Here is a 27,342-nt window from a genome sequence, read left to right as displayed (position 1 = left end):
TCAGTAGGAAAGTATTTTGTCAATGCAACAGAGACTGGGGGGCTGGCGATACATGATATTCTTGCTTTGCTTTTGTGCTACTTCTGGGGTTTGATCTCAGGGCCTGGACACTGTGTCCTAGCTTTTTGTTGGTTAAAGCTGATGCTCTCCTGCTTGAGCATGGCTCTACTTATAGCTTTTTGGTGTCTTGTTGGAGATAAAGTCCTGCCTGGGCTTAGAACCGCACTCCTCAGATCTCAGCCCTCTGAGTAGCTCCAGCCCCATCTCTCTCCTGCCAGTACCGCTAGGATGAAGTTCCCAAAGCAAAGCCCACAGACAGAACAAAGCAGAAGAGATCAAAGTTGCATTGCTTTCCCCAGGCAAGCAGCTGCAGTGAGAGGAAACACAGAGAGAAGCCCTTGACCACACACAACACACATGGACACACACATTGTCCAGTCACCGCAACCACGGCTCACTATGCTGGAGAGAAGTCAAGATAGAGGCCCTCTGAGTAAACTGCTTAATTCTTATTAAAAAAAAAAAAGCAACAACAACGAAAGTTCCTTTAGCTTTTAAAGTAGTTGTAAGAAACTGCAGGCGGCTGGAAGCCCCTCAAGGTACAACTTGTTTGGCTGGCAAAGCAAGCCTCTGGCTGCAGATTCAAAGGACTGGTTCCAGCCTCAATTCATTAACTCTTTGGCCCCTAATAAACATCTTCAATCGATCAATTAACACGTCCTGATGGAGCAGCCGTCACACAGCCAAGGGAGAAAGCCAAGGGGTCACTACAAAGACGGTTCAGATGCCTCACTTGCACTCAGAGGACTTAACATTCTAACCCGGGAGGACAACCAAGTACCAGCACCCATAGAAAGGACTCTGCTCCCAGTCCTCCAGCACTAAAATCTTTAAATAAATAAGAGCTTTAAAAAAAAAAGAGCATGAAAAATGATAATGCTATCTCATTATTTCCCGAAATAGTGTAAAATACAAACACTGGTTCTACTGGGTACTAGTAAGAGTTTTGCAAGGGGAAGGGAGAGAAGGAGCGGAGAGGGGTTCTCATGGTCTAGTAAATTCGGGACGCCACGGGTTGAGAAGCTAGGGGCTGCACGATGGCCTGCTAAGAGCTGGCTTGGGGGATGACAGCGGTCAGCGCTTGGTGGCAGTCTGGGGCAGGGCAGCGGGGTCTGGAGAGCACTGAGTTAGCGTGAGGGGGTTTCTGACATGATGCCTTACTTTCTAGGTGTACAGCAGCTATGTGTCTATTCCAGACTTTCAGGCGGCCACAGCCTCCCCCAGGGAGATGGAATCTGGTGGACTTGTCTACCTGGGCTGGCCTGGGAAGTCCTGGAGGAACGGGGACCCTACTGAACTCACCTCCCGTGGAGCCGACAGCTGCAGGCTGAGAAGGGGAATTGGGGAGGGGTGTCTCACAAAGTCTTCAGCTCGGGCTGGCCTCAAACAATGATCATTCCATTCTCTGTGAGGATTACTGGCTCTTGAGCCACCAAAAATACCAGGCCCTTCTGTAATTCTTCTGAAATATTCTGGAAACCCAGAAGCAATCACCTGAAATAAATACTGAGGGGTGCTGGGAGCAGCTGGGTGGGGGGGTCGGGGGGGGGCAGCAATCAGCAAATGAGACTCATGGCAAATTTCAGCCCAGTCCCCAGAGGACAGGGCTCGGCAGCAAAAGAATTTAAATTAAAAAAAAAAGCACAGCATCTCCCTGAGCAGGAGGGGCTGCACCCCCAACACCTCTCAGCTCTCACATAAGAGGCCAAGGGAACTCTGCAGCCTTGTAATCAACAGAAAGATAATCAGCAGTCCTGGCCCCTCTGCCATGGAAAATGACAGGGTGCAGTGATTTCTTCGTCAAGGTGGAGAGGCAGCTGAGCAGAAATGAGAAGAAGAACAGCATCCCTCCATCCAGGCAGAAGCTGCCACTCCAGAGTCAAGCCCCCCGCCCCCAGACACACCGTGGGACATCATCAGAGGTCAGCACAGCCTGGCCTGCTGCTTTGGATGCCCTGGGGAACCCCTACCTCCGAACTGCCCTCTGCTTGGAAGAAGGAGGGAAACGTCAGGAGCCGTTTGTTCTGGAACAGGGATGCTCTGGAAGCAGAGTTCCAAGTCAAAGCAAAGACAGCTCTGTTCTGCCACCTTCTCCTGGGGCCTCCTCCATGAAGAAGGGGCGCTGCCAGGGAGCCCAGCCCTTGGGAGAATGGAGGAACCCCGGCCGCCAGTGGCTCACACCTGCCATCCTAGCTCCTTAGGAGGCTGAGGTCTGGGGACCACAGTTCAACGCCAGGCCAGGTAGGAACGTTCTCCAATGAACCTCCAAAAAGCTGGAAGTGGCATGGGGCCAGGAGTGTGGCCTAGTGGTAGAATGCTTGCCTAGCACGCACAAAGACTCAGGTTCGATTCCTCAGTACCACATACGTAGAAGAATTCTGGAAATGGAGGTGTGGCTCACATAGCAGAGCGCTCTCCTTGAGCAGAAAAGCTCAAGGGACAGTGCCCAGGCCCTGAGGTCAAGCCCCATGTCTGATCAAAAAAAAAAAAAAAAAAAATGGAGGAGATGGGAAAGCAAGAAAAAGAAGTAAAATATCCCAACATACAAAAACGCAAATTCAATGCAAATTCACATTTCAGTGAGATCTTATATTTCATCTATTAAGACAGAAACCCAAGAAGGAATAACCCCAGTGGCCTGGCTTACAAAGGTTAAGCGAAAGTAGATATTCACAAACACGGCCAGAGAGGGTATCCATAGAGAAGAATAAAATGCATTAATATCCATTAGAGTACACACGGGCTCTTGTGATCTGCCCTTTGACCAGAAAAATGCACCCCTGGAAATTAACCAGCACAGAGAAGTACATGAATAAAATGAAGTTTCCATGAGAAGATTCTCTGAGCATTGTTCTGAACAGCAGAAACGCCACTTTCTACCAACTGGAAACCTAGTAGATAGAAAGATACCATGTACCATGCACCTCTGTAAACAATCAGAACCTATAGAAAAAAATGGATCAAATTTAAAGAGTCCACAGAAAAGATATCTGAAAAGATGTTTTGCTTCACTTGTGATAAAAGATTAGGACTCAGCTTGGCTCTGCGCAGCTCACACCACCAATCCTAACTACTCAGGAAGCTGAGGACTAAGGGTGACACTTTGAAACCCAGCCCGGGAGACTCTCATCTCCAATTAACCAGCAAAACACTGGAAGTGGAGATACGGCTCAAGTGGTAGAGCGCCAGCCGTAAATGAAAAAGCTAAGAGTAGTGAGTGCCCAGGTCCTAAATTTAAGAACAGAACACCAAAATAAATTCATATGCATGTACATATGTGTATATTTTATATGTAGGTCATATATATATCTATGTTTATTTTATACTAACTGTATAATGGTGCTAAAAAATTATTCTAACAAAGCAATTCTATGGACATAATCACCTGAATGCTTATCATAATCAGAGAACTAGAGAAAATGAAAAATAGTTCAAATTATTAGTCAAAGGGGGAAAAGAAAAAATCTTTACCTGAGTAGATTATCCACCAAAGAAATATTAATCAAAATCTATGAAATGATCTGGAAGAGGGTAGCCTTTTAAAATAAACATGGAATACACAGTATGCACCGCTTAAAAATATATAATCAGCCAGGCACAATGCTGCATACTTGTAACTCCTGCTACTTGGGAAGCAGAGGTAGAAGGATCACAGTTCAAAACCCTATCCAAGAGGCGAACTACAGAAAAATGAATTTGGGGTATACAGCTCAAGAGCGGTAGAGCCCTGACTCAGCAAGCATGAGGTCTTGAGTTCAATCCCCAGGATTGCCAAAACAAGGAGACTGTTCACCTCGAAATTCATAAATGTACCCAGTGAGATAGTTCTTACCTTGCAGTGCTGGATTGCAAGTATTTAAATTTTCCCATTTACTTTCCCCAAGAAACGGGTCATTCTATAGTTTGTGGTTTTGTTTTTAATAGTAAAAGTTTGTAAGTCAGACCAGAAAAGCCATACGGCAGAAAGTTCTCACTACAACCAAGATCAAGGTCAAGGTCAACATCTCCCAGTCCATGACCCCATGCCTCCTCCTCCCTCGCTCGAGTCCCCCCTTTGTGAAGCTCTGCACCAAGCTCAGACAACAGCCAGGGCCAAGGATGCTCTACAAAGCCCACAGTGGCCGATCCCACATCCGCCCTTCCTCACCACTGGACAACCAGTTGCTGGCCTCCTGTCACCAAACTGGAAAAGTCCCAGATCCTATCAACCTGCCATGTGCCGAGCAGGAGCCAGGCACCGGTGACTCATGCCTGCCATCCTGGCTACTCAGGAGACTGAGATCTGAACATCATGGTTCCAAGCCAGCCCAGGTAGAAAAGTGCTTATTTCCCATGAAGCACCGAAAAGTCTGAAGTGGAGCGCTGGCTCAAGTGGCAGAGCATTAGCCTTGAGCACAAAAGTTCAGGGACAGCGCCCAGGCCCTGAGTTCAATTACCAGTGCTAGCTCCTCCAAAACAAGCGGGTGGGGGGGTGGGGGAGGGCAGACAGACGAGACAGAAAGAAAGACAGAAACAGGAAGAGAAGGGAGAGAGGGAGGGAGGAAGGGAAAAAGGGAGGGAGGGAGAGAGGGAATAAGTTGACAGAATGAACACACCCACACACTCATAAATCCCTCAGATCAGAGACACTGAAATAATCACTGTTTTACTCTACGGAACAAAAGCTAAATGACCCAACGAAATGTTTCTTGTAAGAAATTAAACACGCTTTCTCCCTGGTTTTCAAACAGAAAAGGAAATGTGCATTAAGCAAAGAAAGATTCCGAGGCTAACCAATAGAAAACAGGTCACCAATCCAGAGAATTCTCCACCAAATCTGACATAATTCAAGCTCCAATCATGACGCTAAGCCTGGAGATAGGACCCCTTTCCCAGGGTTGTCATTTAAGAACCACTTTTCTATTCGGCCTCCCAGATTTTCCATAAGACCAAAAGCTCAGTACCAAAGTCCTACACATTCTTAAAAGAAGGTTATGGGAAAGGTAGCAAACTTGAAGATACTAATGAACAATTCTTAACAAGAAGGCTTTGAGAAGGGAGATGGAAATTTGCCAAATTCACCTGGCCCCAGCCCTCCCTCGCTGCCCCAGGAAGGAGCAGAGGGGGCAGAGGGAGACTGGGTGTTCAACAAGGCTCTCCTGGCTGAGGAGTTTTGCCCATTAACATGGCTTATTGGTAGACTGCTTGCCTGGCATGCATGAGGCTCTGGGTTCGATTCCTTGGTACCACCTAAATTCTTACTAGAGAATCGCCAGAGTCAGAGTGATGACGAGAGGTGATTCAGGGAGGAGTAGAAGGAGAAGGGGCAGCACAGAGAAGCCTTTAAACCCCCTGCTCAGCAGAACAACATATGGAGAGTTATTGAGGAGACAGAGTAACAGCATAGAAGGTAAGACAGTGTGGAAGCCAGCCTGCCTGCCTGCCCAACTTCCTTCCCTCCCTCCTCCTCTCTACCTCTTCTCCCTCTGTCCTCCCCTGTCTTTCCCATGTGTGTGCATGTATGCATGCGTGTTTCCATACAACGACCTTAGCAGGCCATGCACTCGGGTCACGCATCACGAGCACTGCTGACAAAGGCGCATCATAAACGCCAATGGTCCCGCCCACTGAGGAAAGTCTTAGTCCACCTGTGACCAGAGACCACGGAGAGTGGAGCATCCACCTGCCCTGGAGAGACATGAAGTATAAATATCTTGTATTAGAGTTGTTCCCCCAACTAGCACAAGAAAACAGGAGGTAGACGTTGGCCTGGAGTCAAAACACCATATCAATAAATTAGATAGCTGGGTACACGGTGGCTCACACGGTAATCCTAGCCACTCAGGAGGCAGAGATGCAAGGATCAAATTCCAAAGTCATCCCTCGCATACAGATCTGAGAGACTCTTATCTCCAATTAGCCAGAAAATTAAAAACACAACAGAAGAGGCTCAAGTGGTAGAGAGCCAGCCTTGAGTGATAAAAAGCCAGGCAAGAATGCAAAGCCCTGAGTTCAAGCCCCAGAACAGGCATTTAAAAAAAAAGAAAGAGAGATTCTATTGATAGTGGATCTCAGGCCTGGATGGAGAGAGGCAAACAGCCAGGCATTCATCAACCCACAGCCTTCTCAAGCCACAGGCACAGGTCTACAACTGTGAAGAGGAACAGGAAGGAAAAAAAAAAACAAAAACGGACTGTCTTTTCAAGTTAAACATGATTTCTAAAAATATATAGAACTGAGCCAGCACAGTGGCTCACACCTATCATCCTAGCTACTCAGGAGGCTGAGATTTGAGGATCGTGCTTTAAAGCCAGAACAAGGAGAAAAGTCCCCAAGAGATTCTTTTTCTTTCTTTTTTTTTTTTTTTTGCCAATCTTAGGCTTGAATTGAGGGCCTGAGCACTGTCCTTGGACTTTCTCAAGGCTAGAGCTCTACCACTTGAGCCTCAGCACCACTTCCGGCTTTTTTTCTATGTATGTGGTACCAAGGAATCGAACCCGGGTCTTCATGCATGCTAGGCAAGCACTTTAACCACTAGGCCAAACTCCCGGCCCCCCCAGGAGATTCTTATCTCCAATTAAGCACTCGAGAACTGCAAGTGGTGCTGTGGCTTAAGTGGTAGGACGCTAGCCTTGAGCACAAAGAGGCTGGGGAACAGTGCCCAGGCTCTGAGGGTAAATATGTATGTGTATATACACACACACACATACACATGTGTGTATATATATATATATCCTACCAACAGATTATTAAGGGAAATTGGCAAACAGAAATAAGTAAAACAAACTCCTCTTGATTTCCCAGATTCAAAGTTCTCACTGCCTTGTGGCACACTGGCCTCATCGAAGAAGGCTGGCAAAGGTTCTAGACCACGTTCCTGTTCACTGGCTCTAACCAGAAGCAGTATTGTAACCCAGTAAGTGTCTCCTCCTATGCTGATCAACAACCCACAAAAATCACGAAGAAATAACGACCATGGGAGAGGCCTAGAAGCTCCCCGTACAACCCTTAGCAAATGGGGTCACAGAAAGAGCCGACAGCCACCAAATCTCTCCTATATTCTTACTGTCTTCCTTTCGGGGGCAATAATCTTAACAACTTCAAGCACCATGCCAATGGCTATTTGTCTGAATCCATTCAACACATAAAACAAAATCTCAGGTCTGGTCCAGCTTGCAATTGAACGGCTTCAGAACAAGTAATAAACCCTGCCAACTTCTGGTGAAGCTCAACACTCTCAACCTCAAGGAGCCTTTGATTCTGGTGGTGTCTTCTGATCTCTCCAAAATAATGAAGCCAGCCAGCCAGCCAGCCAGCCTGCCTCATTATACCAAGAAGGTAGAAGCTGCAGACCAGACCCCAGAGGCCTTCCTGGCTCTATAACTGCCACTGTCCACGCCCAAGAAAACACCTAGCAAAGTGAGTTCTCTGCCTGTCTTAACATCACGTCCCCTTCTACGCCCTGTTCGTCAAAACTAAAGGCAAGGTCAGAGTGAACTCCCTTCAGTTCCTCTGTGCAAAAAGCACAGCACCTCTTGTCAGAGAAACAGCAGAAATCAAACCAGACCCAGCTGCAGGCAGGCCCACGGGAAGAAATCAAACCAGACCTGGCTGCAGGCAGGCCCATGAGATACAGGAAGCCATGGTGAGATGATGCCCTGGGAATGCATGGTGGCAAAAGCCTCTCTCCTCTCTCCTCATTCCCCTGGCCCCATGCCTTCCACTGTGCCGGCTCAAGAGTGCAAGGCTCTCTATGGCCTGGTATTGAAGAGTCAAATGCCATTCCTCTCAGGGAAAACTGAACAGTTGTTTCTCAGCTACGCTGGGAGACATGATCTTTCTATTGATGGCATTGTATTAACGTACTGCAGGTCTTTAAAACAAAGCACCCTGGTTTTTGTCTGAGACTGTATAATTCATTATACTGTATTATTATTTATTGGCTCTTTGAAATAACAACCCATTTCCTTTTAAAGAATGTCATTGGAGAATTCACATGCAAGATCCAGGGCGTCACCCCTATATAAGCAGAACTGTGAAGCAAGCTCAGCCAGGGGGCTCCCCGAGACTGTGAAGAGGAAGGTCCGGCCCACCTCATCTCTCCAGCCCTAGTGGATCATCTACAATCTGTCCTGGCCTCGGAGGCAGGAAGGACCTGTCAGGGATAGAAAGAAGAGGCTTCTCTGCTGCCTGCATTGGTTTCCTGATGGCGGCTGCCATATTTAAAACAGCAATGTTTATAACAGCAGTGAGAACTGGACACCTGGTCACAGACGGAAGGGCAGACAGACTCACCGTGGGCACTGAGGGCAGGAAGGGTCAGGGCATGACACTATGCTGTGTCAAGGGGGCTTTCAAAGCCCAGATGGTGAGAGCTTTCCCACCACACGCCTAGACGAGTCCCCCTTCTGGGTGGCTGTTCACGCTGTGATTGTCCTTAATAAGCCGGAACAGAAGAGAGCCAGGACTTTGGGCAGAAGGAACAGTGCAGATCCCGTCGGGTGTTTTCTAGATGATTCTAAAGCAGTCTGGGTTCGGGGCGGGGGGACCGCCGGATACTAACAAGAAACACTGCTAGGCTGTGCGATTTGCTGGGTGACACTCAGAGGTTAGGCCACAAAGCAAACCCCACGTTTAGCATGACGCTTAGCACTTCCACCTGTCAAAGCATGCCCTGACTCGTGCCCATTTGGGCCCCTCCCTGAATCACCTCCCAGCTCACCAAGTGGTGCCCTGGGGTTGCCATCCAAGCCCACAAACCCTTCCTGACCCCTGTCTGTGTAGGCTAGAACTCAGGCTCCTGCCAAGTATGGGGGGGGGCCTCATGTCTGTCATCCCAGCTCCTCAGGAGGCCGAGATCTGAGGATTGTGGCTCAAAGCCAGCCTGGGTAGGAAGCCCATGAGCCTCTTATCTCCAATGAACCACCAAAAAAAAAAACAAAACAAAACAAAAAGCCAGAAGTGGAGCTGTGGCTCAAGTGGTAGACTGTGAGCCTTGAGCAAAAAAAGGAGCTCAGGGACAGCATCCAGTTCCCGACTTCAAGCCCTAGGCCTGGCACACACACACACACATGTGCATGCATACCCACAGAGAGCGAGAGAGCGAGAGAGCGAGAGAGAGAGAGAGAGAGAGAGAGAGAGGGGGGGGGGGATCCTCAAGCTCTACTATTCAAGGAGGTAAAGGACACAGATGCACAAGTCTAAAATCAAAACACTAAGCAGAACACTGCCAGTGGAGTTAATACCAATACAAGAAACAGCCCCTGCTTGTTGAGGGGTTATGAGACCGCAGGCACTGAGAGCTCCCACGGGCCCTGCCCCACTTGCCGCCCAGGCTCACAGGGGCTGTTGATTGGCACAGCACGCAGGCATTCACATCAGCCTACCAGGCACCCATTCCCCACTGAGGAATTGCCCTTCCATCCCGCCCGCCCCCCCACAAAGCCATGGAATCCCATGGGGCAACACTGGGCCAAAGTGCCGGAACACAGGCCAATCTGCCAAGCCTGGATTCCGGAAGTGACTTGGCGCCGTGCTGGCACAGAACAGAAGTCAGAGCTAAGACTGGTGATCACCTTGAGCTAACAAAGGGCCCGAGTGTGGCCTAGTGGTAGAGTGCGCGCCTAGCATGCCTGCAGCATTGGGTTCAATTCCTTGGTACCACACACACACACAGAAAAGGCCAGTGGTGCTGTGGCTCAAGTAGTAGAGAGCTAGCCTTGAGAAAGCTCAGGGACAGTGCTCAGGCTCTGAGTTCAAACCCCACAACTAACCAAAAATGGATGAAAATGCTTTTGGAAAAATTACTTGTAAGCTTAGAAAATCGTTTGCTTGTAATTATCTCATCTGTGTGTGCACTCATGTGTATACATGTGTGAGCATGCATGGACTTGCGCTGGTACTGTGGCATGGTCTCAGGGCCCAGGCACTGTCCCTTAGAATTTTACCTCAAGACTGACTGTCGTTCTACCACTGGAGCCACATTTCCACTTCTGACTTTTTGCTGGCTAATCAGAGATAAAAGTCTCACAGACATTCCTGCCCAGACTGGCTTCAAACCACAATCCTCACAGCTCAGACTCCTTGGTAGCTAGGATTAAAGGCGTGAACCACCAGCTACTGGGTGTGTTTGGTTGGAAAACACGTTGCATTGATGAAATAAGTCTGAAATAACACAGTATGATAAAATATTCAATGACTTAAAAATTACTTTGTATCCTCAAGCAAGATAAAACAGTGGAGCTAAGGAATTAGTCCAGGCTTAAGAGAACCTCATAGGCCCAGTTATCTGAGTTGGAAGGGCTATTTCTTGGCTTTGAAAGTAGCTTCATTATGCCAGGCACAGTGGCTCACGCCTGTCGTCCTAGCTACTCAGGAGGCTGAGATCTGAGGATCACGGTTCAAAGCCAGCCTGGGCATGAGAGGGGACCCAGATAAGGCCTACAGGGCTGGAGAGACCCACGAGAGACGGGAAGGTCAACCAGAGCCGGGAGCTCTGCCAATTCCTCCAAGCCAGACCTGGCTTTGCCTCAGTCTGAAGGAAAGGATGAAGAAGACAAGAATGCTCCCTGGTCCCCGTCTGTGTGAATTAATGATTTCTACCAGTGGTCCAGGGGACTTCAGTCAGAATCAGAGACGCATGAGTGTATCCCTGGATCTGTTGGATCAAAAGTGAGTTTCTGCTACTTGCCACCCCAAGCTGAGTTCCTAGATTAGTGACTGGCCACAAAGCCCTGCCTCCCCTCATCAGCAGCCCCCCAAAACCCAGCCAGGGCCTGCCCTGATGCTAAGCCCACATGCCCTGGAAACTCATCATGGCTGAGATATTTGGATCCAATAAACAGATGTTTCCTGCCATCCCCCAGTTTTGCCAACAAGACCACAGAGAATGTGCCAGAAGGAAGAAGTCCAGAGCAAGGGCAGATCCTGGAAATCTTTCACCAGGATTACAAACCCCAGGTGACCAGGGAGTAAGAGAAATGTCAGCCAAAGCAACACTTCTGATGTTTGCCAGCTTCCTAAATGTAATTATCACAGAATTAAATGTCAGGGCGACTTTCATGTGTGCAAAAAAAAAAAAAGAAAATGCCATATTTACTGTAAGCAACAATCTTACCCTCCTCAAACAGGAGCTGGTGGCTCACGTCTGTGATCCTAGCAGTTCAGGAGGCTGAGAATTAAGGATTTAGGTTCAAAGCCAGTCTGGGTAGAAAAATCTGTCGAGACTTTTTTTTTTTTTTTTTAATCTCCACTTGGCCAGCAAAAAGCCGGAAATGGAGACTTTTAGTCAAGCCAGAAGTTCATGATTAGAAGATAAGGCCTGCTAGGAAAACAACACCAGTTGTCCACTTGTTTCTCAGGCTGTTGTGTCCTGGCTAAGGGTCTTGCCTGGACACCTGGAAAGGAAGTGGGAACAGTCGTTGTGTGTGTGTGTGCCCAGACTCTTCAGCCCTGGACTGGCTCCACCCAAAAGACACAAGCCACCCCAGTAAATCTGGGGGTAGGGTGGGAAAAGAGGAAGTGCTATGAATACATTTCTTTCCTAGGATTGTTATACATATTAAATGAGGGTTTTTTTTTAGCTTAATGCCTGACACACTAAGTGGTCCGTACATATTGGTTATTTCTGCAATCTTATGACCTTGGTGGGACTCAAATTCAAGGCATGGCCACTGTCCTTGAGCTTTTTAACTCAAGGATGGAGCTCTACTACTCAAACCAAACCTCTACCTCTGGGTTTCGATGTCTATTGGATTTGCTTTCCTGGGCTGGCTTTGAACCATGGTCCTTGGGAGGAAAAATGTGATTTAAAAAAAAAAGAGATAAGAAATGTGTAACATAAGCTAACAGCACACAAGTGGTTATGATAAAAGAGTCCGTCTATGAATCTTGTTCACCTACAGTTTCCAATGCTTAGACTATTGGAGACAGTTCTGTTGGCTGGACTGAATGAATACAAGACCTAACCTGGGTCTTCGTATAACTCATGTTACAGTATTGAAAGGCCAGAGCACTGAGGCTGGGCCATCTTGATCTCGAAACCTCAAACCAGAAAGGTGATTAGCTGTGCCCATCAGAAATGTGAAATCAATTGCACTCCTGAATGCAAACGTTCTCCTTCTACCCTTCCTCCCTCTTGTATTTCTGACCTATCAGTCTTTATAAAAGAAAAAACAAGGAGCAGACTCACAGAGCCCAAATGCCTTCAGGAACAATTGTCCACCTATCAATATTTTTCTCCTACATCTGTAACTCCAGGAAAGAGGCCACGAGGTCGATTTGGAGGTGTTACCTCGGGAAAGGAGACAGTGAATGCTTGCAATGTGTGTCACTACAGCAGTGACACACATTTCAAAGCAGTAAATCGAGGCTGCCAGACTGGTCACCAGCAAGAACAAAGCATGTCCAACGTCTCAGCATCATCTGCATCTCAGACCCAGCCCCAGGAACAAACATCAGTGGACAGGAGCCCTGTTCCTCTAGAAGAACCCTGGGCTTTTCGTTTTCCCAAGATTTGAAACAAATAAACAAAAATCAGCGTCTAAATCTCTCCCGCCCAGATCCAACTAAGTAACAAGAACATAAGAAATCCTTTTCCACAGCATGTTTCCAAAACTGACCCCCCCTCAAAAAGCATCTTTACAGTAATCTCAGAACACAGCCTTTGAAAGTTATCAGAGGGTTTGGAAAACAAAACAACAACAAAAACAATAACAAAGAATCTGAGGCTTCATCCGCTTTGAGCCAAGCCTGGCCTCCACTCTGCAAACGCTGAGGCTGGCTGAGCACCTGTGATATAAGCCAGGGCCTTGTCTCTGGTCCATAGTGACCCAATCCCTAGAAAATCATCCTTTCCCACCCCGGCCCCAGGGCTCCCGGCTCTCCTTGCTGTGAGTCAATGACTCAGATGAAGACACGTGGCTCTGCCCTCTTCCAGAGAACACTAGAAAGAGGTTAATGGCATTAAATGATGTCTGAGCCACCTCAGGACAATTCACCAATGAAGCATAGAAAATGGCATGTGATGAATGATGTGTGAAGTTTTGGGGGAGCACTTGTCAGTGTTAATGGCATGCTGGATGGAATTATCATTTGTACCATCACAAAGTATTAGTTTGACACCTAAAACAGCTGTGGGGGGGATAGCTGAACCCTCCCCCTCTCTCCCTCCCCCCTCCCCTCTCTCTGTCCCTCCCCTCCCATCTTAATGCTATCTAAAGCAGTATTTCCTAAAAAGGTAAGAATCCCCTGGTCTGTCTCTAAAATACAGACTCCAGAAGCATGAAATCACAGTCCTCAGAGGAACTATGTGCTGTCAGGTAACAAGTAACCCAAGAAAATCCCCACTATCACTTAAGTTTGTTAAAGGAGGGGGGAGAGGGAAGGAGAAGGAGTGGGGAGGGGAAGGAGAGAGGAGAGAGGAGGAGGGAGGAGAGAGGGGAAAGGGGAGAGAGGAGAGAGGAGAGGAGAGAGGAGAGAGGAGAGAGGGAGGAGAGAGGGGAAAGGGGAGAGAGGAGAGAGGAGAGAGGAGAGGAGAGAGGGCAGAGGGCAGAGGGCAGAGGGCAGAGGAGGAGGAGGATTAATTCCAATGCTAAAGCATGCCAGTACCCTCTATTCAAAAGAAATAACGGAAAGCCCCATTTTTCTTTAAATGGGAAGCTAAATGTGATATTGGGGTCACGCGATACAGGGCACACACATCACACTGAAAGTACAGCATCCCACAACCCCACTGCCCAGCAGAAGCTAAGACTCCCACTTCTCCCCTCTAAGCAAGACCTGCAAAGATAGCAGCCCCTGTCTTGACAGCCTGGCCCAGCTACAGCAGAGCCCGGTGTACCCGCCCCTCAACTCTATCCAGATGGAATGGTTTAAAGAAAAGGAAAACAAAACAAAAACTCCCTTTGCACCCCAGGTGATTCTCTGAACACAAGGTTCCAGGTTCAGGTATCGGCAATGGTTTCTCAGAACCGGGGAAAGGAAGCTCAGCTGGGAGCTGAGGGGTCACACCTGTCCTCCTAGCTACTCAAGAGGATCTGAGACCTGAGGATCCAGGTTCAAAGCCGGCCAGGGTGGGGGAAAAACGGTTATTTCCAATGAACCACCAAAGACATTAGAGATATGGCCTCTAGTGGTAGAGACATGGCCTGGAGGAAAAAAAAAAAAAAAAGGCAGAGGGAGAGAGCTAAGCCTTGAGTTCAAGCCCTGGGACCAGCATGCACCCACAAAGCTATACGTACGTGTACACACACACCCCCTTCCCTCTCACCTCCACCTGTAAACTGCGCCCTATGAGAAGAACGAGGGACGCTGTGTTACAGATCAAGGGAACGTTTATATAAAGAGATAGAGAAATGTCTACCTATCGATGTGACCATACGCACACTTGTTACGTATATACGCACGTTAGGATAAATGTTAATTACTCACTTACCCCTTGAACCTCCTCCCAAAACAAAACCACACGAGCACCTGACAAGCTGATTTTCTGTCTCGTTGGGCTGCGGACACTTTCTTTTTTTAATTGTTAGAGCAGGATTTGTGACAGGAATTTATCAGTAGGTGTCTTACAATGTCACGGTGCCCGGGAAGGGCTTCCCGGGGTGGGGAGGGTGGGAAGGGGCCGCCGCTGGGCCCGGGCCCCTGGGAGATGATCCCAGCCAGGCCCCGGGAGATGATCCCCAGCCGGGCCCCCCGGGAGATGATCCCAGCCGGGCCCGGGAGATGATCCCAGCCGGGCCCCGGGAGACGATCCCAGCCGGGCCCCCCGGGAGATGATCCCCAGCCAGGCCCCGGGAGATGATCCCAGCCGGGCCCCCCGGGAGATGATCCCAGCCGGGCCCCCCGGGAGATGATCCCCAGCCAGGCCCCGGGAGATGATCCCAGCCGGGCCCCCCGGGAGATGATCCCAGCCGGGCCCCCCGGGAGATGATCCCCAGCCGGCCCCGGGAGATGATCCCAGCCGGGCCCGGGAGACGATCCCAGCCGAGCCCCCGGGAGATGATCCCAGCCGGGCCCGGGAGATGATCCCAGCCGGGCCCGGGAGATGATCCCAGCCGGGCCCCGGGAGATGATCCCAGCCGGGCCCCGGGAGACGATCCCAGCCGGGCCCCCGGGAGACGATCCCAGCCGGGCCCCGGGAGACGATCCCAGCCGAGCCCCCGGGAGATGATCCCAGCCGGGCCCCGGGAGATGATCCCAGCCGGGCCCGGGAGACGATCCCAGCCGAGCCCCCGGGAGATGATCCCAGCCGGGCCCCGGGAGATGATCCCAGCCAGGCCCCCCGGGAGATGATCCCAGCCGGGCCCCCGGGAGATGATCCCAGCCGGAGATGATCCCAGCCGGGCCCGGGAGACGATCCCAGCCGAGCCCCCGGGAGATGATCCCAGCCGGGCCCGGGAGATGATCCCAGCCGGGCCCGGGAGACGATCCCAGCCGAGCCCCCGGGAGATGATCCCAGCCGGGCCCCGGGAGATGATCCCAGCCGGGCCCGGGAGACGATCCCAGCCGAGCCCCCGGGAGACGATCCCAGCCGGGCCCCGGGAGACGATCCCAGCCGGGCCCCGGGAGACGATCCCAGCCGGGCCCCGGGAGATGATCCCAGCCGGGCCCCCGGGAGATGATCCCAGCCGGGCCCCCGGGAGATGATCCCAGCCGGGCCCCCGGGAGATGATCCCAGCCGGCCTGCAGCCCGGGTCCCGGGTCCGGGTCGCCCTCCTCCTCGGCGCCCAGCAAGTTTGTTTTCAAGTTCCCGGTGGGGTCGCGGCTGCGCAGCGCTCCCGTCCCCCCTCCCCGGCCCCCTCCCGGTCCCCTCCCTGTCCCCCCGGGCCCGGGCCCCCGCTCGGCCGGGCTGGCCCCCCACTCACGTCTCGGAAGCGGTTCCAGGCCTCGTCCCGGCGCCGGTCGTCCTGGGAGCCGGTGCGGAGCCACGGGTCGTCCTCGTCCAGGACTTGGCCGCGGCGCAGGCCGGCGGAGCCCGGGGCCAGCGCGGCCAGATGCCGGCTCTGCACCTGCAGGACGCACCACGCCGCGGGCAGCACCGCCAGGGCCACCGCCAGGGCCGGCATCTGCGGGGGGCGACCAGGGGGTCAGCAAGGGGGGGGAGAGGAGGGAGGACCCGACCCCAACCCCATCACAGAGGAACCCCGACCCCAACCCCACCACAGAGGAACCCCAACCTCAACCCCACCACAGAGGAACCCCAACCTCAACCCCACCACAGAGGAACCCCAACCCCAACCCCACCACAGAGGAACCCCAACCCCACCACAGAGGAACCCCGACCCCAACCCCACCACAGAGGAACCACGACCCCACCACAGAGGAACCCCAACCCCAACCCCACCACAGAGGAACCACGACCCCAACCCCACCACAGAGGAACCCCGACCCCACCACAGAGGAACCCCAACCCCAACCCCATCACAGAGGAACCACGACCCCAACCCCACCACAGAGGAACCCCAACCCCAACCCCACCACAGAGGAACCCCGACCCCAACCCCATCACAGAGGAACCCCGACCCCAACCCCATCACAGAGGAACCCCGACCCCAACCCCACCACAGAGGAACCCCAACCCCAACCCCACCACAGAGGAACCCCAACCCCACCACAGAGGAACCCCGACCCCAACCCCACCACAGAGGAACCCCGACCCCAACCCCACCACAGAGGAACCCCAACCCCAACCCCACCACAGAGGAACCCCAACCCCACCACAGAGGAACCACGACCCCAACCCCACCACAGAGGAACCCCGACCTCACCACAGAGGAACCCCAACCCCACCACAGAGGAACCCCAACCCCACCACAGAGGAACCACGACCCCAACCCCACCACAGAGGAACCCCAACCCCAACCCCACCACAGAGGAACCACGACCCCAACCCCACCACAGAGGAACCCCAACCCCAACCCCACCACAGAGGAACCCCAACCTCACCACAGAGGAACCCCAACCCCAACCCCACCACAGAGGAACCCCGACCCCACCACAGAGGAACCCCGACCCCACCACAGAGGAACCCCGACCCCAACCCCACCACAGAGGAACCCCGACCCCACCACAGAGGAACCCCAACCCCAACCCCATCACAGAGGAACCACGACCCCAACCCCACCACAGAGGAACCCCAACCCCAACCCCACCACAGAGGAACCCCGACCCCAACCCCATCACAGAGGAACCCCGACCCCAACCCCATCACAGAGGAACCCCGACCCCAACCCCACCACAGAGGAACCCCAACCCCAACCCCACCACAGAGGAACCCCAACCCCACCACAGAGGAACCCCGACCCCAACCCCACCACAGAGGAACCCCGACCCCAACCCCACCACAGAGGAACCCCAACCCCAACCCCACCACAGAGGAACCCCAACCCCACCACAGAGGAACCACGACCCCAACCCCACCACAGAGGAACCCCGACCTCACCACAGAGGAACCCCAACCCCACCACAGAGGAACCCCAACCCCACCACAGAGGAACCACGACCCCAACCCCACCACAGAGGAACCCCAACCCCAACCCCACCACAGAGGAACCACGACCCCAACCCCACCACAGAGGAACCCCAACCCCAACCCCACCACAGAGGAACCCCAACCTCACCACAGAGGAACCCCAACCCCAACCCCACCACAGAGGAACCCCGACCCCACCACAGAGGAACCCCGACCCCACCACAGAGGAACCCCGACCCCAACCCCACCACAGAGGAACCCCGACCCCACCACAGAGGAACCCCAACCCCAACCCCATCACAGAGGAACCACGACCCCAACCCCACCACAGAGGAACCCCAACCCCAACCCCACCACAGAGGAACCCCGACCCCAACCCCATCACAGAGGAACCCCGACCCCAACCCCACCACAGAGGAACCCCAACCCCAACCCCACCACAGAGGAACCCCAACCCCACCACAGAGGAACCCCGACCCCAACCCCACCACAGAGGAACCCCGACCCCAACCCCACCACAGAGGAACCCCAACCCCACCACAGAGGAACCCCGACCCCAACCCCACCACAGAGGAACCCCAACCCCACCACAGAGGAACCCCAACCCCAACCCCACCACAGAGGAACCCCAACCTCACCACAGAGGAACCCCAACCCCACCACAGAGGAACCCCAACCCCAACCCCACCACAGAGGAACCCCGACCCCACCACAGAGGAACCCCAACCCCAACCCCACCACAGAGGAACCCCAACCCCAACCCCACCACAGAGGAACCCCAACCTCACCACAGAGGAACCCCAACCCCAACCCCACCACAGAGGAACCCCAACCCCAACCCCACCACAGAGGAACCCCGACCCCACCACAGAGGAACCCCAACCCCACCACAGAGGAACCCGACCCCAACCCCACCACAGAGGAACCCCAACCCCACCACAGAGGAACCCCAACCTCAACCCCACCACAGAGGAACCCCGACCTCAACCCCACCACAGAGGAACCCCAACCCCACCACAGAGGAACCCCAACCTCACCACAGAGGAACCCCAACCCCAACCCCACCACAGAGGAACCCCAACCCCACCACAGAGGAACCCCAACCTCACCACAGAGGAACCCCAACCCCAACCCCACCACAGAGGAACCCCAACCTCACCACAGAGGAACCCCAACCCCACCACAGAGGAACCCCAACCTCAACCCCACCACAGAGGAACCCCGACCCCAACCCCACCACAGAGGAACCCCAACCTCAACCCCACCACAGAGGAACCCCAACCCCAACCCCACCACAGAGGAACCCCGACCCCACCACAGAGGAACCCCGACCCCACCACAGAGGAACCACGACCTCAACCTCACCACAGAGGAACCCCAACCCCAACCCCACCACAGAGGAACCCCAACCCCACCACAGAGGAACCCCAACCCCAACCCCACCACAGAGGAACCCCAACCCCACCACAGAGGAACCCCGACCCCACCACAGAGGAACCCCAACCCCACCACAGAGGAACCCCAACCCCACCACAGAGGAACCCCAACCTCACCACAGAGGAACCCCAACCCCACCACAGAGGAACCCCAACCCCAACCCCACCACAGAGGAACCCCAACCCCACCACAGAGGAACCCCAACCTCAACCCCACCACAGAGGAACCCCGACCTCAACCCCACCACAGAGGAACCCCAACCCCAACCCCACCACAGAGGAACCCCAACCCCACCACAGAGGAACCCCAACCCCAACCCCACCACAGAGGAACCCCAACCCCACCACAGAGGAACCCCAACCCCACCACAGAGGAACCACGACCCCAACCCCATCACAGAGGAACCCCGACCTCACCACAGAGGAACCCCAACCCCAACCCCACCACAGAGGAACCCCAACCCCACCACAGAGGAACCCCAACCCCACCACAGAGGAACCCCAACCTCACCACAGAGGAACCCCAACCCCACCACAGAGGAACCCCAACCCCAACCCCACCACAGAGGAACCCCGACCCCACCACAGAGGAACCCCAACCTCAACCCCACCACAGAGGAACCCCGACCTCAACCCCACCACAGAGGAACCCCAACCCCAACCCCACCACAGAGGAACCCCAACCCCACCACAGAGGAACCCCGACCCCAACCCCACCACAGAGGAACCCCAACCCCAACCCCACCACAGAGGAACCCCAACCCCACCACAGAGGAACCCCAACCTCAACCCCACCACAGAGGAACCCCGACCTCAACCCCACCACAGAGGAACCCCAACCCCACCACAGAGGAACCCCGACCCCAACCCCACCACAGAGGAACCACGACCCCAACCCCATCACAGAGGAACCCCAACCCCACCACAGAGGAACCCCAACCCCACCACAGAGGAACCCCGACCCCAACCCCACCACAGAGGAACCCCAACCCCACCACAGAGGAACCCCGACCTCAACCCCACCACAGAGGAACCACGACCTCAACCCCACCACAGAGGAACCCCGACCTCAACCCCACCACAGAGGAACCCCAACCCCACCACAGAGGAACCCCGACCCCAACCCCACCACAGAGGAACCCCAACCCCAACCCCACCACAGAGGAACCCCAACCCCACCACAGAGGAACCCCGACCTCAACCCCACCACAGAGGAACCCCAACCCCACCACAGAGGAACCCCGACCCCAACCCCACCACAGAGGAACCCCGACCCCACCACAGAGGAACCCCAACCCCAACCCCACCACAGAGGAACCCCAACCCCACCACAGAGGAACCCCAACCTCAACCCCACCACAGAGGAACCCCGACCTCAACCCCACCACAGAGGAACCCCAACCCCACCACAGAGGAACCCCGACCCCAACCCCACCACAGAGGAACCCCAACCCCAACCCCACCACAGAGGAACCCCAACCCCACCACAGAGGAACCCCAACCTCAACCCCACCACAGAGGAACCCCGACCTCAACCCCACCACAGAGGAACCCCAACCCCACCACAGAGGAACCCCGACCCCAACCCCACCACAGAGGAACCACGACCCCAACCCCATCACAGAGGAACCCCGACCCCAACCCCACCACAGAGGAACCCCAACCCCACCACAGAGGAACCCCGACCTCAACCCCACCACAGAGGAACCACGACCTCAACCCCACCACAGAGGAACCCCGACCTCAACCCCATCACAGAGGAACCCCGACCTCACCACAGAGGAACCCCAACCCCAACCCCACCACAGAGGAACCCCAACCCCACCACAGAGGAACCCCAACCCCACCACAGAGGAACCACGACCCCAACCCCATCACAGAGGAACCCCGACCTCACCACAGAGGAACCCCAACCCCAACCCCACCACAGAGGAACCCCAACCCCACCACAGAGGAACCCCAACCCCACCACAGAGGAACCCCAACCCCACCACAGAGGAACCCCAACCTCACCACAGAGGAACCCCAACCCCACCACAGAGGAACCCCAACCCCAACCCCACCACAGAGGAACCCCGACCCCACCACAGAGGAACCCCAACCTCAACCCCACCACAGAGGAACCCCGACCTCAACCCCACCACAGAGGAACCCCAACCCCACCACAGAGGAACCCCAACCTCAACCCCACCACAGAGGAACCCCGACCTCAACCCCACCACAGAGGAACCCCAACCCCACCACAGAGGAACCCCAACCTCACCACAGAGGAACCCCAACCCCAACCCCACCACAGAGGAACCCCAACCCCACCACAGAGGAACCCCAACCTCACCACAGAGGAACCCCAACCCCAACCCCACCACAGAGGAACCCCAACCTCACCACAGAGGAACCCCAACCCCACCACAGAGGAACCCCAACCTCAACCCCACCACAGAGGAACCCCGACCCCAACCCCACCACAGAGGAACCCCAACCTCAACCCCACCACAGAGGAACCCCAACCCCAACCCCACCACAGAGGAACCCCGACCCCACCACAGAGGAACCCCGACCCCACCACAGAGGAACCACGACCTCAACCTCACCACAGAGGAACCCCAACCCCAACCCCACCACAGAGGAACCCCAACCCCACCACAGAGGAACCCCAACCCCAACCCCACCACAGAGGAACCCCAACCCCACCACAGAGGAACCCCGACCCCACCACAGAGGAACCCCAACCCCACCACAGAGGAACCCCAACCCCACCACAGAGGAACCCCAACCTCACCACAGAGGAACCCCAACCCCACCACAGAGGAACCCCAACCCCAACCCCACCACAGAGGAACCCCAACCCCACCACAGAGGAACCCCAACCTCAACCCCACCACAGAGGAACCCCGACCTCAACCCCACCACAGAGGAACCCCAACCCCAACCCCACCACAGAGGAACCCCAACCCCACCACAGAGGAACCCCAACCCCAACCCCACCACAGAGGAACCCCAACCCCACCACAGAGGAACCCCAACCCCACCACAGAGGAACCACGACCCCAACCCCATCACAGAGGAACCCCGACCTCACCACAGAGGAACCCCAACCCCAACCCCACCACAGAGGAACCCCAACCCCACCACAGAGGAACCCCAACCCCACCACAGAGGAACCCCAACCTCACCACAGAGGAACCCCAACCCCACCACAGAGGAACCCCAACCCCAACCCCACCACAGAGGAACCCCGACCCCACCACAGAGGAACCCCAACCTCAACCCCACCACAGAGGAACCCCGACCTCAACCCCACCACAGAGGAACCCCAACCCCAACCCCACCACAGAGGAACCCCAACCCCACCACAGAGGAACCCCGACCCCAACCCCACCACAGAGGAACCCCAACCCCAACCCCACCACAGAGGAACCCCAACCCCACCACAGAGGAACCCCAACCTCAACCCCACCACAGAGGAACCCCGACCTCAACCCCACCACAGAGGAACCCCAACCCCACCACAGAGGAACCCCGACCCCAACCCCACCACAGAGGAACCACGACCCCAACCCCATCACAGAGGAACCCCAACCCCACCACAGAGGAACCCCAACCCCACCACAGAGGAACCCCGACCCCAACCCCACCACAGAGGAACCCCAACCCCACCACAGAGGAACCCCGACCTCAACCCCACCACAGAGGAACCACGACCTCAACCCCACCACAGAGGAACCCCGACCTCAACCCCACCACAGAGGAACCCCAACCCCACCACAGAGGAACCCCGACCCCAACCCCACCACAGAGGAACCCCAACCCCAACCCCACCACAGAGGAACCCCAACCCCACCACAGAGGAACCCCGACCTCAACCCCACCACAGAGGAACCCCAACCCCACCACAGAGGAACCCCGACCCCAACCCCACCACAGAGGAACCCCGACCCCACCACAGAGGAACCCCAACCCCAACCCCACCACAGAGGAACCCCAACCCCACCACAGAGGAACCCCAACCTCAACCCCACCACAGAGGAACCCCGACCTCAACCCCACCACAGAGGAACCCCAACCCCACCACAGAGGAACCCCGACCCCAACCCCACCACAGAGGAACCCCAACCCCAACCCCACCACAGAGGAACCCCAACCCCACCACAGAGGAACCCCAACCTCAACCCCACCACAGAGGAACCCCGACCTCAACCCCACCACAGAGGAACCCCAACCCCACCACAGAGGAACCCCGACCCCAACCCCACCACAGAGGAACCACGACCCCAACCCCATCACAGAGGAACCCCGACCCCAACCCCACCACAGAGGAACCCCAACCCCACCACAGAGGAACCCCGACCTCAACCCCACCACAGAGGAACCACGACCTCAACCCCACCACAGAGGAACCCCGACCTCAACCCCATCACAGAGGAACCCCGACCTCACCACAGAGGAACCCCAACCCCAACCCCACCACAGAGGAACCCCAACCCCACCACAGAGGAACCCCAACCCCACCACAGAGGAACCACGACCCCAACCCCATCACAGAGGAACCCCGACCTCACCACAGAGGAACCCCAACCCCAACCCCACCACAGAGGAACCCCAACCCCACCACAGAGGAACCCCAACCCCACCACAGAGGAACCCCAACCCCACCACAGAGGAACCCCAACCTCACCACAGAGGAACCCCAACCCCACCACAGAGGAACCCCAACCCCAACCCCACCACAGAGGAACCCCGACCCCACCACAGAGGAACCCCAACCTCAACCCCACCACAGAGGAACCCCGACCTCAACCCCACCACAGAGGAACCCCAACCCCACCACAGAGGAACCCCGACCCCAACCCCACCACAGAGGAACCCCAACCCCAACCCCACCACAGAGGAACCCCAACCCCACCACAGAGGAACCCCGACCTCAACCCCACCACAGAGGAACCCCAACCCCACCACAGAGGAACCCCGACCCCAACCCCACCACAGAGGAACCCCGACCCCACCACAGAGGAACCCCAACCCCAACACCACCACAGAGGAACCCCGACCCCACCACAGAGGAACCACGACCTCAACCTCACCACAGAGGAACCCCAACCCCAACACCACCACAGAGGAACCCCAACCCCACCACAGAGGAACCCCGACCCCAACCCCACCACAGAGGAACCCCAACCCCACCACAGAGGAACCCCGACCCCACCACAGAGGAACCCCAACCCCAACCCCACCACAGAGGAACCCCAACCCCACCACAGAGGAACCCCAACCTCACCACAGAGGAACCCCAACCTCAACCCCACCACAGAGGAACCCCGACCCCACCACAGAGGAACCCCAACCCCACCACAGAGGAACCCCAACCCCACCACAGAGGAACCCCAACCTCAACCCCACCACAGAGGAACCCCAACCTCAACCCCACCACAGAGGAACCCCGACCTCAACCCCACCACAGAGGAACCCCAACCCCAACCCCACCACAGAGGAACCCCAACCCCAACCCCACCACAGAGGAACCCCAACCTCAACCCCACCACAGAGGAACCCCAACCTCAACCCCACCACAGAGGAACCCCAACCTCAACCCCACCACAGAGGAACCCCGACCTCAACCCCACCACAGAGGAACCCCAACCCCAACCCCACCACAGAGGAACCCCAACCCCACCACAGAGGAACCCCAACCCCGACCCCACCACAGAGGAACCCCAACCTCACCACAGAGGAACCCCAACCTCACCACAGGGGGACCCGACCCCGACCCCACCCCGGGCGCCCCCGCGCGGCCTGGGCACCGGAGACCCCGGCCCGGCTCCGCTCCGCCCGCGGTCGGCAGGAGCCCCGGGGAGGTCCGGGGTCCCGGAGCGGCCGCCCGGGTCGCGGCCAGTCTCGGGGGTCCCCGGGGTCTCCCCGAGGGCAGGGTGGGGGCCCCCGGGTCCCTCAGCCCCCCGCCCGGGCCCGGGCCCCCGGGTCCCTCAGCCCCCGCCGCGCGCCCGGGCTGGGGGTCCCCAACTGCGCCAAGTTGGGGCGCGGGGCTCCGCGCGCGCCTACCTTGGAGCCCGAGCCCGGGTCCCCGCGTGCGAGCTGCTGCCGGAGCCCCCGTGGCGCGGCGGCCGGGAAGGAAGAGCTGCTGGCCGCGGGCGCCGCGCTCCCGCCGCGCTCCCGCCGCGCTCCCGCCGCTCCGCGAGCCCGCAGCGCTCTGGCCGGGGCTCGGGCTCGGGCTCGGCTGGGCGCGGGCGCGGTGGGCGGGGCGAGGGGCGGGGCCTGGTCAGTGGGCGGGGCCGGGGAGGTGGGCGTGGCGGGGGGCGGGGCCGGGGGCGGGCGCTCCGCCGGGCCCTCGCGCGCCCTCTGGCGTCCGTGCGCGCCCCGAGCCCGCGCCTGACTGCGGGAGCCACGCGGGCCTTCACCGGTGAACCAGCCAAGCGCGCCACCACGCGGGGCTGTGGCCACGCCACGAGCGGGAGGAGCGCGGGAGACGGCGCCAGGCGTCGGCAGGTGGGGGTGTGGAGGAAGGAGAGTGAAGGTTCCGGGCCCCCCACAGGCCCAACCTGAAGGGCCTGTCCCCCCCCCATGACCCTCAGGGGACCCCCGGGGTCTGCTCTGTCCTGGAGAGGTGGCCCCAGCATGCATGGCTACACGTGAGGGTGTGTGTGTGTAGGGAGGGGGGGTGGCCAGACTGCAGTGTCCCCCACTTTCCCAAATAGCCATGTTGGATGGCACAGAGGTGCAGAGGGACTGCCCCCTCCCTGGGCACCCCTGACCCTTAGCTGATTCTTTCTCCAGAACTCCAGTCTCCTTCAAGGTCATGGCTTCACCATGCTCCCCTGGCTTGGCTTGGCTCCTGGTTGTCACCCCAGGTAAGGTAGACACCCCCCCCACACACACACACACACCTCTCAGGCTCACTCTGTCCTCTCCCTCCTGCCCCAGCCCTGACTCACAGCACAGGCCGGCTGTGGGGGGACAGAGCCAGAGCCAAGTGGAGATGGGCTGGCTCCAGCCATGAGCTCACTTGGGCCTGGACCAGTGTCCTCCCCAACTCAAGCCTTTCCCTACTGACAGAGACTCTCCCTGAGACACGGTGACCTGGCCCTGGGAGGCCCTCAAGCTCTCTTCCCTGAAGTCCTTTCCTTGTGTCCCCTCCCCAGGGCCTGGAGCTCCGGGAGTACCCAAAATGTCAGCCAAGGGCACAAACTCCTACCACAGAGCACATGAGCCCCGATGAAGGAGAGACACACCTCCCCCAGCCAAGGCTGAATCCCATATCCCAGTAGACAGGCCAGCGGTCACCCCGGGTACAGTGGCCTCGTGTAGCCATCATGTGGTGTATCCTGGTTTCCTGTACGGTTAGGTGTGCAGGGACCTGGCCTATGACCTGTTACAAATATGCCCTCGCAGAACCACTGGAATCTCAAGGGCATCTGCAGGAGGGTAAGCCATAAGCCAAAACTCTGGCAATCAAGCAGGAGGAGGAGGAGGAGGAGGCCCCACCCCCTCGACTCTAATTGATGGAGCTTAGGTTCAGTCTTCTGGTGATTGGCTACTTTGGATAGGGTAAAATAAATGTACTGGTGACTTGGAAATAAGATGAGCAGGTCACTAAGTCATCTCAACAGATACCTGCACCCACCTTCTGCGCTTTCTTGACCTGTCCTGGGGCCTGTCGTAATTCAGCTTAAGACAAAACCTTGCGTTTCTGCAAAGCCTTTCTTATGTGCAAGCAGGTCTTTTTTTCCTTCACCAGAGCCACGCCGCCCCACCAACGCAGGAACTTTGAAGCAATCCACTTTCATAGAAAAGACAGGGTTTTTTGTTTGGTTGTTGATGTTATTGTCTCTCACATCCCTCTCCCAGCAACTGAGCTTTTCCCCTTCCCATCCTGAGATGCCAGTGTCCAGGATAAATAATCCTGGGCCTATAATCCATGAAGAGCCAGCTGGCCTCACTTGGGGTCTCCATGTTCCACTCCTGGACCCCCCAATTTATCTCATCCTGACCCGCTGCAGAATGCAATCAACAAGCATTGCATCACACTAGTGATTGCATCTCACACACACACACACACACACACACACACACACAGATCAAACCAATCCCATCGCCCGAGCGTGTCGTAAAGGTTGAAGACCGTAACTGCTTGCACACAGGATTGCGTTGGTTGCCTCTTCCATTTCTGGGCTGGAACACATCTTCACTTTTGGGGGCTGACCTGTCCCTTCAGCTTTAATAAGAGGACCTTCACTTTTGGCGAAGGTCCAACCTCACCAACACAAGCAGAAAGGGCAGCCAGCAGAGACACAGGAGGGATGGAGCCAAAAAAGGGGGAAAAAAATAAAAGGAGAACGCAACCTTGGAGTGGGGTGAAGAAGCTACATGCTAGACACCTGTCAT

General features: G+C 56.0%; 1 protein-coding gene across 1 annotated transcript in view; it reads right to left on the bottom strand.

Moving 5' to 3' along the window:
* Positions 1–25,073, bottom strand: part of Spock1 (SPARC (osteonectin), cwcv and kazal like domains proteoglycan 1) — a 334,854-nt gene extending 309,781 nt beyond the window's left edge. The window contains exons 1-2 of the mRNA XM_090325481.1: positions 25,003–25,073; positions 15,906–16,106 (exon numbers count right to left, since the gene is read on the bottom strand). Of these exons, the coding sequence (XP_090181607.1) occupies positions 15,906–16,106 (201 nt within the window). The 5' untranslated portion in view covers positions 25,003–25,073. The remainder of the gene's footprint in view (positions 1–15,905; positions 16,107–25,002) is intronic.
* Positions 25,074–27,342: the final 2,269 nt, after the last annotated feature.

Source organism: Megascapheus bottae, chromosome 38, assembly GCF_031878675.1.
Source record: "Megascapheus bottae isolate mThoBot1 chromosome 38, mThoBot2.hap1, whole genome shotgun sequence".
Taxonomy (NCBI): domain Eukaryota; kingdom Metazoa; phylum Chordata; class Mammalia; order Rodentia; family Geomyidae; genus Megascapheus; species Megascapheus bottae.
This window is presented reverse-complemented; position numbering and strand designations above follow the sequence as displayed.